The 15418-nt window shown below is 36.4% G+C and overlaps 1 protein-coding gene across 1 annotated transcript; it reads left to right on the plus strand.

The window, feature by feature from the left end:
* The first annotated feature begins 3789 nt into the window (after positions 1-3789).
* Positions 3790-5817, plus strand: LOC136763993 (G-protein coupled receptor 151-like). The gene has a single exon (XM_066717822.1). It carries the CDS (start codon positions 4009-4011, stop codon positions 5212-5214), a length of 1206 nt encoding a protein of 401 aa, XP_066573919.1. The 5' UTR covers positions 3790-4008; the 3' UTR covers positions 5215-5817.
* The last annotated feature ends 9601 nt before the right edge of the window (positions 5818-15418 follow it).

Genomic DNA, 15418 nt, shown 5'->3' on the forward strand with positions numbered 1-15418 from the left:
AGCTTTGATCCCGATTACCTTTGTGTTTTACTGACCATATTCCTATGATGCTATGTTATGACATTCCTCTCTTTCAATTTAATTTCGATCGCACATTTTATTTAATAATGTATGTACGTGCTGTGTTTCCTTGCTGATAGATTGTTTATATCACCCTGGATAAGATCATATGTAAATAAATAAACAAATAAATAAATAATAATATGTGGCGACTTTCAAACCTAATGGATATATATGTGGAGAAAATCCTACATGGCATCGCAACTCTAGTCGTCATCAGTAACTGTTAGAAAGCCCCTTACCAACTAATTAATCAAATATAAATGTACCTTAATTCGCTCTTTAACTGCTTATAAATGCACACATTTTTAATACATACTTGTACCAAGATGAATGCTTTGCCTCTGGTTTGTAAGCTGCAAAAAGGAGCCCTATAACAAAAGGTTTTCTCTATCCCTATGAAGTTACAAAAGAATCATAGCTTTTTTATTTAAGAGCACCAATCACTTGACAAAATGTCATGATTATCTGGAAATTGAATGTCATATCCTCACATTTGTTGAGTTGCTATTTTACAAACTGTTTTATTCTTCTTGCCTGTCATGATTTTTAGCATATCAGTATAACCTGTATAATAAAGTACTGTAATACCTGGAAGAGGCTGGTGGAATCAGATGATACTCTTGGTGGACAAATTACTCTTCTGAGAAGGCAGAATATGATATTGAATTCCCAGAGTAATGCACAGGAGTTCACAATATGTTCAACCATCTCCTTCCTTGGTGTGTATTTTGTAATTTTTAGAATTATATTTTGAGTTTGCTTGTTGTCACCCTAGTAACCCATCTGTGTCCTTTGGCAACAGGTTGGCGTGAATGTGTGAAGACAGGAAGGAGTGTTCCCTCACTAGGTTACATATCTAAAACATTCATGAATGCATGATACATCAGTAGTTATTAAAGCATAATTAAGTCCAAATATACAGTCCAGGCACTCATTGTCAACATTTCCAACATACAGCATAAAGAATTACACTATGAACGTCTTTTTAATAATTCATTTCTGCTTCTGGAAAAAAAACTATTTAAACATCTCAGTCTTCATTATAAGACTGGAAGGTTGAAGTGTTATCTTGGTTTTTGAAATTCAGATATAAATTATTGAAAGGACTTTGAATGTGAAGTCTATGATTTAAGCATATGTTACCAATTCCATGTTCACTTGAGCAAATGAATTACAACAATGAGCATATCTTCTTCTTCTGTTTTGCCAATACATCTATAGAGACAGGTATACAACAATTATGATTGGTAGAGTTTCACCATTATTAAGCTGTACCTCCAAGCTCATCATGATTTAAGGAGGACCATTGTTTGTTTTTTACTACAGATATTTGTTTACAGTCTTGAATTTGGAAATAGAAAAAAAAATCTATTGTGAAAGCTTCCAATCTATTTTCTGATCAAGTCTGCCCATACTCCACAGGTTGCCTCAGAAGCCCTGCAAACAAAATGAATAGCGTGTTTTCTGCCAAGCAAGATCTTTTTTCTTTCTCGGTTATTATGCAGCATATTAGGTTATGGTCAGACTGCAGGGAATCAGGCTTAATCCGAGATGCCTGTGCCTCTTCTATCAAGAATAAAATCTTCTTAAAGTGAGTTCACCAGGAGGAGAGTGACTGAGTTGCACAAATCTGCTCTAGGGATGCCTGGGAGGGGGAAACATACAGAACCAATAATACTCTTCAGCTTGGATGCACCAGTTAAGAACATCAGAGTCACATAAACAATCACACAGGCAGAGTAAAGTATAAATATTTAAGACTGCCCCTATGGGTTAAATGGCTTTGGAACTAACAATTGTTCCCTTATACACTAGGAAGAATAGCATAGAACTGCTTTTTTTAAGGGTTACACTCCATTTGCAGTGCTGTAGGACAAATTTAAATGCATCGTGTACAATAAGGCAAAAATGTATTTTTGACTTTAGAAACAGAACACAGGAAATGCTATTTTAAGTTTGCCTTTTTTCTTTCTTTCTTCCAGTTCAATTGGTATGAGGAACACCATGGACATGTAAGGACACTGGCCTTTTTCTTATCGCTATAAAATGCCTATAATGATAATTGGAAAAAGTGCAGATAAAGATGACAGGATATTGGAGGGGATTGGTGCAGCACAGTCTAGAGTCATGGGAAATGTAAAGACTTTACAAAAGAGATGATAGACTCAAAGATTCACAAGCAAGTGGTCAGGATATTGGATGAAAACACCACATTGCAGGTATCAAACCCTACCACTTTAGCAATGCCTGTTTAAATTGGTAGGGCCCTTGGAATGACTGAAGTGGATTATAATTCAGCGCACAAGTGATCAATTGAATATTAACAGACGAGAACAAAAGGCTGCTCTCCTGTATAATTTTTAATAATTAACTGTTCCCTTGTGCTCTGTTTTAAAAATCAGCTGAACTCCAAATGAGGGGGAACATGGCAAATGATGCAACGTTTTCAAGTGGTTAAAAAGAGAGAAGACAGAACAACAAAACATTAAACCAACTTATTGCTTTATAAGAACATGGTTAGACTCATTTTATGTCATTGTTCTGACCTAATCTATTATTATTATATATAAGGACACATACAATAAAACACAAACATTCAGATACACTGTGCCAAGGAATGTCCCCAGGTCTTTGTATAGCCCTGGTCATAAGACTTTAAATGACTCATGGACTGTAAAAAGGGTATATCAGCTGTATAATAATAATAATAATAATAATAATAATAATAATAATAATAATAATAATAATAATAATAATAATCATTCGATAACTGGTATTATTATGATTATTTATTTCTTAGCAGACGCCCTTGTCCAGGGCGACTTACAAAATATAAGACAGACAACAGAAATATTGCATTATTATTATTATTATTATTATTATTATTATTATTATTATTATTATTATTATATTTGTATTTTCGTACAAAGTAATGTAGTTTGCTGATGCGTGTGTGTGTATGCGAGAGATACATTTATTTATTTATTTATTTATTTTTTCAAACCAAGACCATCAATACCCGTGAAGAATACGGGGTTAAAAGTGTTAATGATAGATGAAGCGTTTGTTTATGTTTTAGTATAAGAGTGAACAGTAAAATACAAATTGATTCCCAGAAGGAGGTGAGTTTTTTGCATAGTCTCTCGGTAACTTATTATATTGAAAATGGAAGTCCGTGAAGGCAGAGCGAGAAGCGGCTGGTGGTTGTGTTGTGTTTGTTAATTTTTATAAAAGGCAGCTCCTGTGTGCAAGTGACAGCCATTTGGAAAAAGGGAAGCGTGTATTCAACATGAATAAACCACCCTGGGCAACGATTTAAAATAATAACTCGAGCTACCTACATATCCTCAGTTTCCAAATAACCCTTTCTAAAGCAAAATGACTACATTCACAAATAAAAGCCACCAAACTTGAATATTTTGCTCGTATTAGAATGTCGCCTTGCTTAACAGTGAATTTATACAATTCATTAGTTCATTTTTTTATATCTAAAAAAGAAACCAAAACAAAATTCTATAATTTCTAATAATATTGTTTATATTATAAGCAGACAAACACTTTCTCGTACAAACAAACGAACAGACAGACCCTATTATTTCAATCACTGCTCACCCACCTGTTCCTAGGTCCGACAGTATTCTGATGACGTGAGATCTTGACGACACTTAATTACTACATATAAAGGTTTGCCTGCAACCCAGCACTTTCACTGAGCCGTTTGTCGCCTCGGCATCCAGGAGATGCGTCTGGCCCGGCTTTCAGCACCACATGATCCGTGAACAGCTCCGAGCGCCGGGATCTGCTTCTGGAGAACAGCTCAGCCGCTGTGAGCAACCCTGGAGGATGCCTGCACGTCCTAACATTTAAACCAGGGAAGTTTGATGAAACGATTGTATTTTTTCTTGTTTAAAAACCCGACAGAGCATTTTCTGAATCTAAGAGACAATGCAAATGCCTGAGGTGGGGACCATGAACACTTCACAATTAGATTTCGCCGGCGGGATCCAACTTTTACAAGGCGTGGAAGTCACCGTGGTCCTCCCTGTTATTTTAGCGGGGATTTGCTTGATCGGATTTTTGGGGAACCTGTTGGTGTTGGTAGTTTTTATTCACGATTTCAGGAAAGGGGAGATATCTGTCGTGAATGGGTTTGTCGTCAATCTGAGCGCCACCGACTTGTTGATTGTATTGCTGTGCATCCCTGTGCGCGCTGTCACCTACTCCAAGCAGTCCTGGACTTTGGGTAGCTTTGTTTGCAAGACGGTGGATTGGTTTTTGCACTGTTGCTTGGTCGCAAAAAGTTTCACCCTAGCTGCTATGGGCCAGGCAAGGTATAACTACGTGTTAAACCCTCCAAAGTTTATACATTTTAACCCAAAGAGATTAATCGGAGCCCTGCTTTCTGTATGGACTGTATCTATTGTCTTACCCCTTCCTCACATGATATTCACAAGTGTACAGCAGTACAAGGGCGTTGACCTGTGCGTCTTTGAAGTCCCTTTTTACGCTTCAAACTTCATGAACGTCTTTAGCAAGATATACCCCACCGTGGCTTATGTGATACCTGTTGTCTTCACAGTTACGTGCTACACAAAAACAATGATACGAACAAAGCCGAGAAAAAACCCAACGACGAACCCCCGGCCAAAGAGCAAACGGATCACCCTGATGCTGGTGTGTGTCAGTTGCGCCTATGCGCTGATGTGGCTCCCGGAGTGGACAGCATGGGCATGGGCACGGCACAGCTACGGCGACGGGCACAAACCACCCCCCGGCTTCGTTATTTTCGCCCAGGTGTTCCTGTATGTCAGCAGTACTGTCAATCCCATCATATTCTTGGCGATGTCCGAAGACTTCAGAGAGGGAATCGGCAGTGTTTGGGCGGCCCTCACCTGCAGGGGCCCCAGAAGAGCCGCAGGGAGCCGCAGTCCCAAAACGGGGGAGAACGGAGCAGAAGTGGGGGCCAGCGTCATTAATTCACTGCAGGACCTGGAGACCTTATCCCCTACAGCCAAGCCCGAGGTGCATAAGGATGCGTCAGGCAGGATATTACCAGACGTTGAACACTTTTGGCAGGAGAGGAGAAACACAACTGCGGCAGAGGAGCACGATCCCATTCCGTGGGAAAGTGAGGAGAAAAAAATAGAATAGGCTATTTGTATATTGACTGAAGTAGTGCCTTCCACTACGCAGTAAAGCTTATACGTTTTGTTTGGAAATGCTTTAAATAATCTAATATTTTGGTACGGTTTTGAGGTATAGATGGACGAAAATATTCAACACGTTTTGAAGACAGTTTTACGGATCTGAAATAGGTTATTGAATGAAAAATACTGCTTTGTGACGCGCAAAAGACAATCTGCTTTTGTCTGAGACTCATTCAACCTACAGATGAAGTCTACTGTACAGTGCGATCCTGTCTTTAATCACTGGCATCTTAGCATCAGTACTTTAACTGCTTTGGGGATTATGTGTTGTATTGGAAAATGATGGCATTTAAGATAAACTGTATACATATTTTAAAGTTTACATATAGTATATATTTTCTTTCGTTTTGTGTAAGTGTATTTTTACTACTATATAAAAATGGTATTGTCTCATTTGTCCATTTAATAGACATCAGCTCGTGCAGTTTGACAGGATAGTTTTCGTTGATAGCACTTCTTGTCACATTGGTTGGTTATGAAATGTCCCTCAGAGAGCAATTCACGTTTTCAGTGTTTACTATTATATAATGTACTCGGAGAAAATAAAATAAAAAGGTAAAACATTTTCATTTTTTTCTTCTCCCAGGCTCTTTTATTTATGGAATAATGGATCATATATTGAAACTATTCATATATTGAAACGGGAATATATATATATAATATATATATATATATATATATATATATATATATATATATATATATATATATATATATATATATATATATTGCATTAATTTCAAGATGGAGTACTTTAACACCTGAGTGTAAAAATGATTCAGATAAGTATCAGTCATCCTCTACTCAGTAGTAATAATAGAAATATCATAGATGTTATCATAGAAATACAGAGCACAATTACAAACTTTGTAGTAGATAGTAAATTATTCCATTGTATTTAACTAGGAAAAATGCCAATATATCAGATTAAATGTTTACACATAGATAACAAGGTTATGTCCATAATGAGGGGGAAAAGCCAGTAGGCACTTGGCTGTCCCACTGAAGATCCCCCCCCACCCCCCAGACACCCAGAGAAGCCATTTCCTGCGGTTAGTACTCTAAACCACATCAGAAATGTCCCCTAATTAATATATTCATGATAACTGAATGATGTTTTAAAAAGAAAATGCAGGTGTCTGACAGATTAATGACAGAGGGTGTCAGGTCTATTGGCTACAACATCTTGAAATCTATCAATTCTTCAATGCTGACAAGGTAACTGGAACCAGATTATGCAAACCAGCACCAAAACAAACTTGCTTCAATATGTCACAGTGGGTATGATGATCTTTATGACAGAATCTTCATATGTGTATAAAGAAAAGGCTAGAATTTTACAAAAAGCATTTGAAATACTTTCATGTTGAGTGGGACTGGGTTTTGTGAATCAAAAGTTTATATTTTTGTCCAGCAGTGCATTTGATTAACAAAAAAGTGAAGCTTATGTCAAGAACAGAATCATGTCCACTGTGAACCATTGAGGAATAAATGTTTTGCTTTGGGGAGGGTAGGGTTAATCCTCCAGTCTTGGTGCCCTTTGTTAGACTTGAGGATTAAATATACCAGAATATTTTCATTCAATTAAACTACTGCCTCTTGAATGGAAACTCGAGCTGGTTGTCATTTTAATTGGTAAAAGACAAACCTTTCCAGCTGCTTACATAAATGATTTGTAAGTATGACAGATATATATTGAAGAATGTTCATTAGCAGGAGAAGAGGTTATGTTTCTTAATTTGTAGGCACTGAATGAAGGTACCCTTCTATTACTGCTGGAAGCACTCTCTAATGAAAAAGAAAACATATATATATTAGTGGAAGTCAGGTATTTCCTTGAATCTAAACAAATCAAATAGGAATATCAAAATGTCATGTCAAAAGAAATTAAAGGGCAACTCAAGACTACATACAAAACAATCTTACTTTGCTTCTCTGATTGTATTTAATACTTTTTTAATAATCATCCAAAACCTCTTCATAACATCACAAAACCAACATGCCATTGTGATGCCTTGGAAGAAATCAAAACACGTACTGGCATCAGGGCTGGCCTGTGGGGAAAAAAAACGAACAACAGCAAAAAACGAAAAGTTAATTTCCCTAAATCATAACCTCAATCAGAAAGGGCTTTGAATTTATTTTCCAATAACATCAGAAACACTGCTCTGCTCGTGCACCATGAACAATCGTCTGAAAATTAAACAGCTGGTTGGTCATGCACTGCAATTAGACATGAGTATTTCTCTGGGCAAATGTATAATAATTGAGCATTTCTTTCAATTTCAACAGTTTCAATCCCTGGTCTGTCTCAAAGTGTCCAGGAGATTTTGAAGTGATATAGTCACATTATCATTTCAGACCTTAGGATCACTACACTATTGGCTCAAATTAAAATCAAAGCAAAAACTGCAGATGGTGGAGCTGGGCTTTGTATCCAAATTAGATTTGATTTGGAGCTTGAAGTAATCATTTAGTGGAAAAAATACACATTTACATGAGAAGGCTTTCAGGGTGTGTTAGTTAAAGAGGTGCTGATACCAGGATAACAGGAGCTGATGGCATCACATTTTTTTTACGTCCAAGGCTTTTTGGAGACCGTAGTAATTTGATATGTCAGCATTGTGGGATTATGAAGATGTGCTTGAGCATTTCAATATCATTTAATGATGAATCACAATCAGAGCAGCAAGGTTGAAAGGAGTTTGTTTTATTTTTGATGTAGTCCTCTTCAATAGTCTGGTGTGATGATGCTGGTGATGTCTGGAGACACAAACACTTCTCTGATAGGGAAAGCACATATTTTTCTTCTAGACGATATTATTATTCCAGACTGAATTATTTCCTAAAATTATGACAGAGTGCAGTGAGATAATATGTTATTTTGTGATCATGCCATGATATTTCTTTCCGTAAGAAATCTCCAACCTTCCCCAAGACCCCGATGGAAACTGAGCCGCTGTATTTGGGCTAACCAAATTTATTATTTTTAGAACAAAAATATATTTAATAATACCCTAGATATATAACCTAATACACGATGGTTTACTGTTCAAGTTCAATTCAGCATAATTTGCTGTAGCTCAAGAGAATAAAAAGTGTATAAGCTTTGCAGAACACAATCGATGAATGTGACGAGATATACAAACAGACTAAAAAATACCTATTTTCTTTTCTCATTGACGAAGCACAGAGGATAAAGACTAATCATGACTTTCGTGAAGAAGGAAACAAGCCATATACACGGTAAGTATATGCTTTTAAAAAAGGAAACACAACTTTTATATGATCAAAACAGTGACAACATTAGCCTTCTGAAACAGGTTCTGAAACATCCATTTAAAAGTAGGGGAGACCAGGGATGGTTGAAACACTGGGATAGTTGTAACAGCACCATTTCCATCATTCAGGGATAAGGTTAGAGTCATATGATCAATTATGTGTATGAACACTTCCTTCCTTATCACACATGTGCAATGTCATGGCTGTGTGAAGAAAGGTGCAAATTGTACAGCCAAAAAAATGATTTTGGTGTAAGAAAGTAACTTTTTGGACCAAGTCTAGTATATTTTGATTAGCTCTGATACTGTTGAAGTTAAAATTATATAACTTGTATTAGATTAAACAGTAGTTTCTCAGGTAAAATGGGATGCATTCCGTCCATGCTAATTTCAAACCAACATGCTACTACAGCTGGCTAAACAATGGCTGACAGGGGTGGGGATAATTGTAACACTTTTAAAAAAGTGTTACAACAAACCCCTTAATAACAATTAAGAATGTTTTCTCTATTTTATTTATTTTTCAGCATGCCTAGACAGTGGAAAAGAAAGACAGACAGGGGTGTGCCTGCAAACATCCTTAAAAAGGTTGCCGATAAGGTCAGACAGTGGAACTCAGTCAGATCTGTCGCCAAGGCTCATTCTATCTGCCATGTCACTTTGAGCAGATACTGTAAAGTGTTACAGCGTTACAATTAAACTGATGGAACAGCACACATCATAGTCAAAGACAGACACAAACACACACACACACACACACACACACACACACACACACACAAGCACACAATGACACTGTTCATTCATATATTCTTCAATAAAGTTCTTCTAATGCATGTTGTATGGTGTAAAGTCAGTTACGTTATGACATTTATGTTTAAGACTTTACCCATTATATGAATCCACATTCACTATATGTTAAAAACCTTCCCAAACACACACACACACACACACACACACACACACACACACACACACACTGACATTGTTCTTTAATTTCATATGTTTAATAAACCACTTCTAATGCACATTGTATGGTGTGGTCTCAATTTTTGCTTTTTCCCTCTTATTGTTACAACTTACCCCAGCATGTTTTACAACTGACCGCAGTAGTGGGGAAGGTTGTAACAATGGAACTCCTTGTATATGAAAACAGTTCATGAAGTCTGTGATATTATTGCAGATGTTTGAATCACTGCTATTTGTAGTAGACAGATGTGGGTACTTTGTGTCAAAATTTTAGAGATCTAACACAAAACCTCAGCGAGTTATGGGTGCTGAGACAAAATGTGTTACAGTCATCCCCGGTCTCCCCTATGGTTTGCTAAATTCGAATGATATGTGAAACTAAAAGCAGAACTGGGTACAGCTAAACACACCCCAATATCAGAGAAGACCAGATCTATTTATTAACTGTAACACAATATTTAGTGGAGGTTTTATATCGTTGTACTGTACAGGTTTAAAATTGATGTAAATTTTCCTCATTTCACAAGGAGACAGACATCTCTTAACCTCCACATTAAGTTGTCTGAAATCATGACAAACAGAATAATAACTTCCCTGTTTTTAATGGTTTTAAAAAGTAGTTTAATGAAAAGTTCTCAGAGGAAATCATCCTGATAATGTCAAAGCTATTAAAGAGTCCAGAAACAGACTAGTTAATGGAAATATGCATTAATATCTGTTGTTCATTAAAAAAAAGAGAAAGGCAATCTTTTCATGTTAACTTTCTTTACTTATCACATACCTAAAAGTTTTTTTCAAAGTATTGGCAAATAGACAGGAGGTTTAATCTTAAGATGACAATCATCGGACATCATGCTTACTTAAAGGGTTTAAACAAACCTGTCGATATAGTATTACATACCTTTTCTTACTTGTCAGGATCCCAAGATTTCATCATTTTCTAAACATTAGCTGTCTGGAAGACAATTTTAAAATGTAAACAACTGTCTGTCATTTGACAGGTTAAAACATGGTATTTTTGAAAGTACAGAAAGCATCATATGGTATGATCTCTACTAGCTCTAATGTAACATGAGTTTAGATTAGAATACATATGCAATTTACTTCAAATTCAATAATAATAATAATAATAATAATAATAATAATAATAATAATAATCAAGAATGTATATTTGCTTACAAGGTATGTAATTAGAATGTCTTGAGTCTGTGAAATTGTCTATCCTACTATCCTTCTGAAGTCTGTTTCAATTCTGTCTGCATATGGGGATTGTTTTCATTGATTGTATACAGCATGGTGAACTGGGAGAAAAGCTATCTTACACCAATGCAGCAGGTGCCATTCCTAGGACTGCGGCTGGACTTGGTCACCATTTCCACATCCCTTACTGCCAGGAGAGTTGCAGTGATCTGCTCTGTTCAGTGGGAATCTGTCAGAGTCTGCAGGGCCTTTGATCTTCTGTATGGCAAAACCCCTACTTCAAACGAGGCCTATAAAGGGGTTGGTCAACAGCTTGTGGGTACATCTGCAAAGTGACCATCATCACAGAGAGTGCATCACTCCGGCCTGGTGGACGCCCCTCAGGTAGAGGCAGAGTCCTTCATCTGGCAGCCATTTCTGTGTGCCATGTCCATACTGATGGTGAGTGCCTGGGGCCTTCTCTTTCTGAAGGGAGTGTGACGGTTGCACCATTCCAGCTGCATCTCCCTTTGGGCATGGCGCCCAGGTGGTTCCCTAACCAGATATGGTTAATCTGTGTCCAGGTGTAGACTGCAGACCTCGGACATGGTCTCCATAGGCTCTTTCTGCAGTCCTCCCTTGCAAAGGCTTGGGTACTTGGTATCCTATAGATTCCTTTGGGAGTTATTGTCAGCTTGAAATACAATACTAGGTTTTGTATGAACCTTAGTCATCAGAAAAAGAAAATAACTCCCAAATCTGTAAGGTCTCTCCTGAACTATAGTTACTGCAAAAGAGGAGGTCTACCTGTGCGATCGGTCAGATAAAGCAGGCAATGACCTGCCTGAGTTACAGTGTACATGGGCCTATTTACAGCTTTGAAATTGATTTTTTTACACCACTTCCCATTGCGTAGGTAGTCCCCTTTGTTATTTCCTTGTTCAGAGCAGCAGGACTGCATACACAAGCAGTCAATAAAAAATACAAAAAACAAAAAAAAATGGATAATCAAACATTGTTGCCTTGATCATTTCCCCTATGAAACTGATGTTTGTGCTGTGAAGTATCCTTATTTTGAACAAACTATATAGGACTAAGGTGTAACACAAATGATTTGCAAATCATGATGGAATTACTTTGGTATGCAAGGGAAAATTTACTAATTAAGTATATATAATTCTGGCAGCTAGTCGATCAATCATTGTCTATATATGATGATACTTGAGTCCTTTCCAAATCCTTATGTAAGCACAGATTCTTTTGATTTCAGTTTCAATCTGAGTCACTTTGGAAAACGAAACTAGAAATACAAACACTCGCAGACATTTATATCTTATATATAGGCTCGTCCTTTACAGTATACTGTTGATGAAAAAGTTAAGAAAGCCAGACCTATGTAAAAATACAATGTTTGTCTCTCGATATGACAGGCCTGACTAGGACAGAGAGAAACGTAAGAAACGAGCATATTCGTTCAGTTTACGTGGCTCAAACATTGTATTTAAGACCCAGATTAAAGAGGACAATGTCTGACACTCCTGCCATTCCTGTTTTGCTTGCAACTAGCATTTTGTCTGGTACATGTTTCCTAGTATATTTTGTGGCAGCATTTTGTTTTGTTTACGTTATATTCTTAACCATTTTTTGAACGGGTTTTTGTGTATAGCATTGCATATATTCTGAAGAAGAGTTTTAAAACCCTGTGAGACCCTACCAAGCACATTTGCAACATGCATTTTATCCTCCCCAACCCCCCATGATTGAAATTAAAAGCAGTTTTTGTGTCCTAAGGCCTGTTGTTGTTGCCTTGACACGTTTATCGTGGACGCCTATTGGTAAAGTGGGGTATTTCCCATCACTCTAGGGTTGCCTTCAAATTGTGCATTGTCAGGTAAGAAGATATATCAAAAAATAAATAAAAAATACAGGTGTCTTTGAGCAAAAAGATTTTTAAAACATCCAACTTGTTATTAAATAGTTTTGCATAGCATCCTTACTTTTATAATTTGTCATGTATATTATTTTTTATTAATTTATTTGTGGCATATTTTAATAACATTCCTGAGCCTTTTGTGATGTGCAGTGATCAATTTACCTTTAACAACCATGACTTGGGACGTTCAATAATCTTCTAAAGCAGTGTTGTATTTCTACAAAGCACTCTGTAGTCACAAAACATGCTGTTTTGTGCCATTCAAACCACATGAGAAATGTTAAAAGGAACTTGGCATTGCTAAACATACATCTATATCTGAGAAAAACTGATTTTATTTTCTTATCTCCTATTAACATAACTCTTATCTTTTATATGGTTGTGTTTTGCATTGCAAATATTCTGAATACCTATCAGGCAGCTACTGCAAACCAAAGAACACAAAGAAAAGGGGAAATATCAGAATACAAAGTCACTGGCTTGTGAGACGTCTGGGTAGGTTGATTAACCAACTTTTAAAATAACAGATTTTAAAATAACTCTTAAAGACTGAGCTGTGTTTTCAGATTTGATTCATTCATATTTTTGTTGTGCTAACTTTTGGGCTGTCCAGTTCACCAATATAATAATAATAATAATAATAATAATAATAATAATAATAATAATATGATATGATATTTATTCATTTATGATGTCACATTTTATTTATATTAATAATAATTATTAATCCAAATAAAATGTGACATCATAAATTCAATTATGAGTTTTCAAACACTTTGGTATTTACTACCTGGCCTGCCATTCTACATCACAACCACACAATCCAACAAGACTATGGAAAACTCAATACCTTACTTGCCACATTTAACACTGAAGAACCTTTGGAAGAAGTGAAGAAGGCTTTGAAGTACAGAGAATAATAAATTTATTTAACAAGCTCGGAAGAATCACGTGCGAAGTTTATCTAAATGCTTATAGCTTTATAGATCAAATGACTTGGTGTGTTACATCAAGGATCCAATCACAAGCTTCCGAAACTGCAAACTTTGCAGAGGAGTGTGGGCTGTCCATCTGTGGGGTGTCCTCATTTTCATAGAAAAAGGTGTCTTCCTGTTATTGCATCCAATCTCACGGTTTTCTTAACAATAGAACAATGGAATCATCAATTAATACAATGTGATATCTCCAGTTATCTATATAAAATGACAAGTAGGTTGTGGCGTATTTTATGGTATGGTTTGATTACAGTTGCGGCTTCTACAGAGGATGATATATAAATGCCACTGTCTTTCTAGGTCTGCATCTCCACCACCATGGCTGAAGCTGCAGTGTGGATCAACTGGGTGGGTGACATACCGGTGCTGGGCACAGATAAAACCACAGTAGAGGAGTTGGTAAGAATCAGGACGTTAGGATGGAGAAAGTAGATTATATAATTGCGAAACAACCATAAATGTATTAATGTATGATGAATTGGAATTGGAAAATATGTGACATACAAGGTACAAAATAAGATTGAAAGATATATAGATAGATAGAAGAAGAAAATTGTATGGGATATTGTTATTATTACGGGTACTTGTAAAATCTCTAATAATATAAGAAGTGTTGAAGACAGAACTCAATTGGCATTGGTTTTGTTGATTTTTTATTTAGTAGGATTGTACTCAGTGTTTCACTATTTCCTGCTTCGGTTTCACTCCAATGCACAACAACATTTATCAACACTAAATGTTACAGTGGGGAACAATTAAAAAAATACAGCACTCATTCATAAAAAAAAAGACAAAATACCAGTGGTCTTATAACAATCGAATTGTCTGACATACTTCAGCTGATTGGATTAACAACCGTCTGTGTTTTCTGTATTAACGGCAGCTCAGAATTTGAAAGCTGGGGATTCACTTTTTTCTGATCCAAGATCTATCACTGTTGAGGGAGCAAGTGGTGATACTGCAACAGCTATACAAGACACATTTATCCAAGCAACCAGAACTGCTACTCAAAAGGCCTCACAAAGTGCAGAAACTAAGAAACTTGAATCGTACCAACACCTCCAGGACACCCTTCTAGACTCTTTCAAAAAACTGAAAGAGAAATTAAAAAGACAAGGCATTGAAATACCAGACGAAAAAGAAGAAAGGAATAGGTCTAAAAGAGGGGAGCATGTCTTTAACAACAACTTGCTTAAGTTTTTCTGATCAATTATTGAAAAATTCATTAGTTCAAAGTTGAACCTTGATCCACTCAGTGTCATTGAAGCGCTTCCCAACACTTGTGTAAGTGATGCCTTCAATTTTTTAACACCTTCAGATCCTCTTAGAATCCAGATGACTAGAAAACACAAAGAAAATATTCAGAAATGGGTAGTTAAGATTGAAGAAGTGATCTATATCCAGGCCAATAATAACCTTTTTAACAAAATTACTGGAGACCTCAAGATACAAGTTGTGGACTACATGTTTGAGGTTTACAAAGGAAAATGTCTTAATCATCCATCTCTGGAAACCAAAAGAACAAAGATCAGTAGGCTGATAGAAGACATTAACAAACATCGTGTGTACTTGGATCCTCAAGCTTTGTTCCTATGGCTAAAAGATGGCAGAAACTATGTTGAGTTTTGTCAGACAGAGACTGCAGTTCATAATATGTTTAAGCACCTGGATACATACTTTAGCAATGATGTTAATAAATGGGTTGAGGAGTTAAAAACACTTAAGAAATAAAATGTCTGTGTACGGGAACAACATGAATCTTCACAATCTCATATTCAGTTCTTGGAATGT

This window comes from Amia ocellicauda, chromosome 12 (assembly GCF_036373705.1).
Source record: "Amia ocellicauda isolate fAmiCal2 chromosome 12, fAmiCal2.hap1, whole genome shotgun sequence".
NCBI classification, from domain to species: Eukaryota; Metazoa; Chordata; class Actinopteri; order Amiiformes; family Amiidae; genus Amia; species Amia ocellicauda.

Coding starts and splice junctions, on each gene's coding strand:
- LOC136763993 (XM_066717822.1), top strand. CDS start 4,009: ATGCAAATGCCTGAGGTGGGGACCATGAACACTTCACAATTAGATTTC.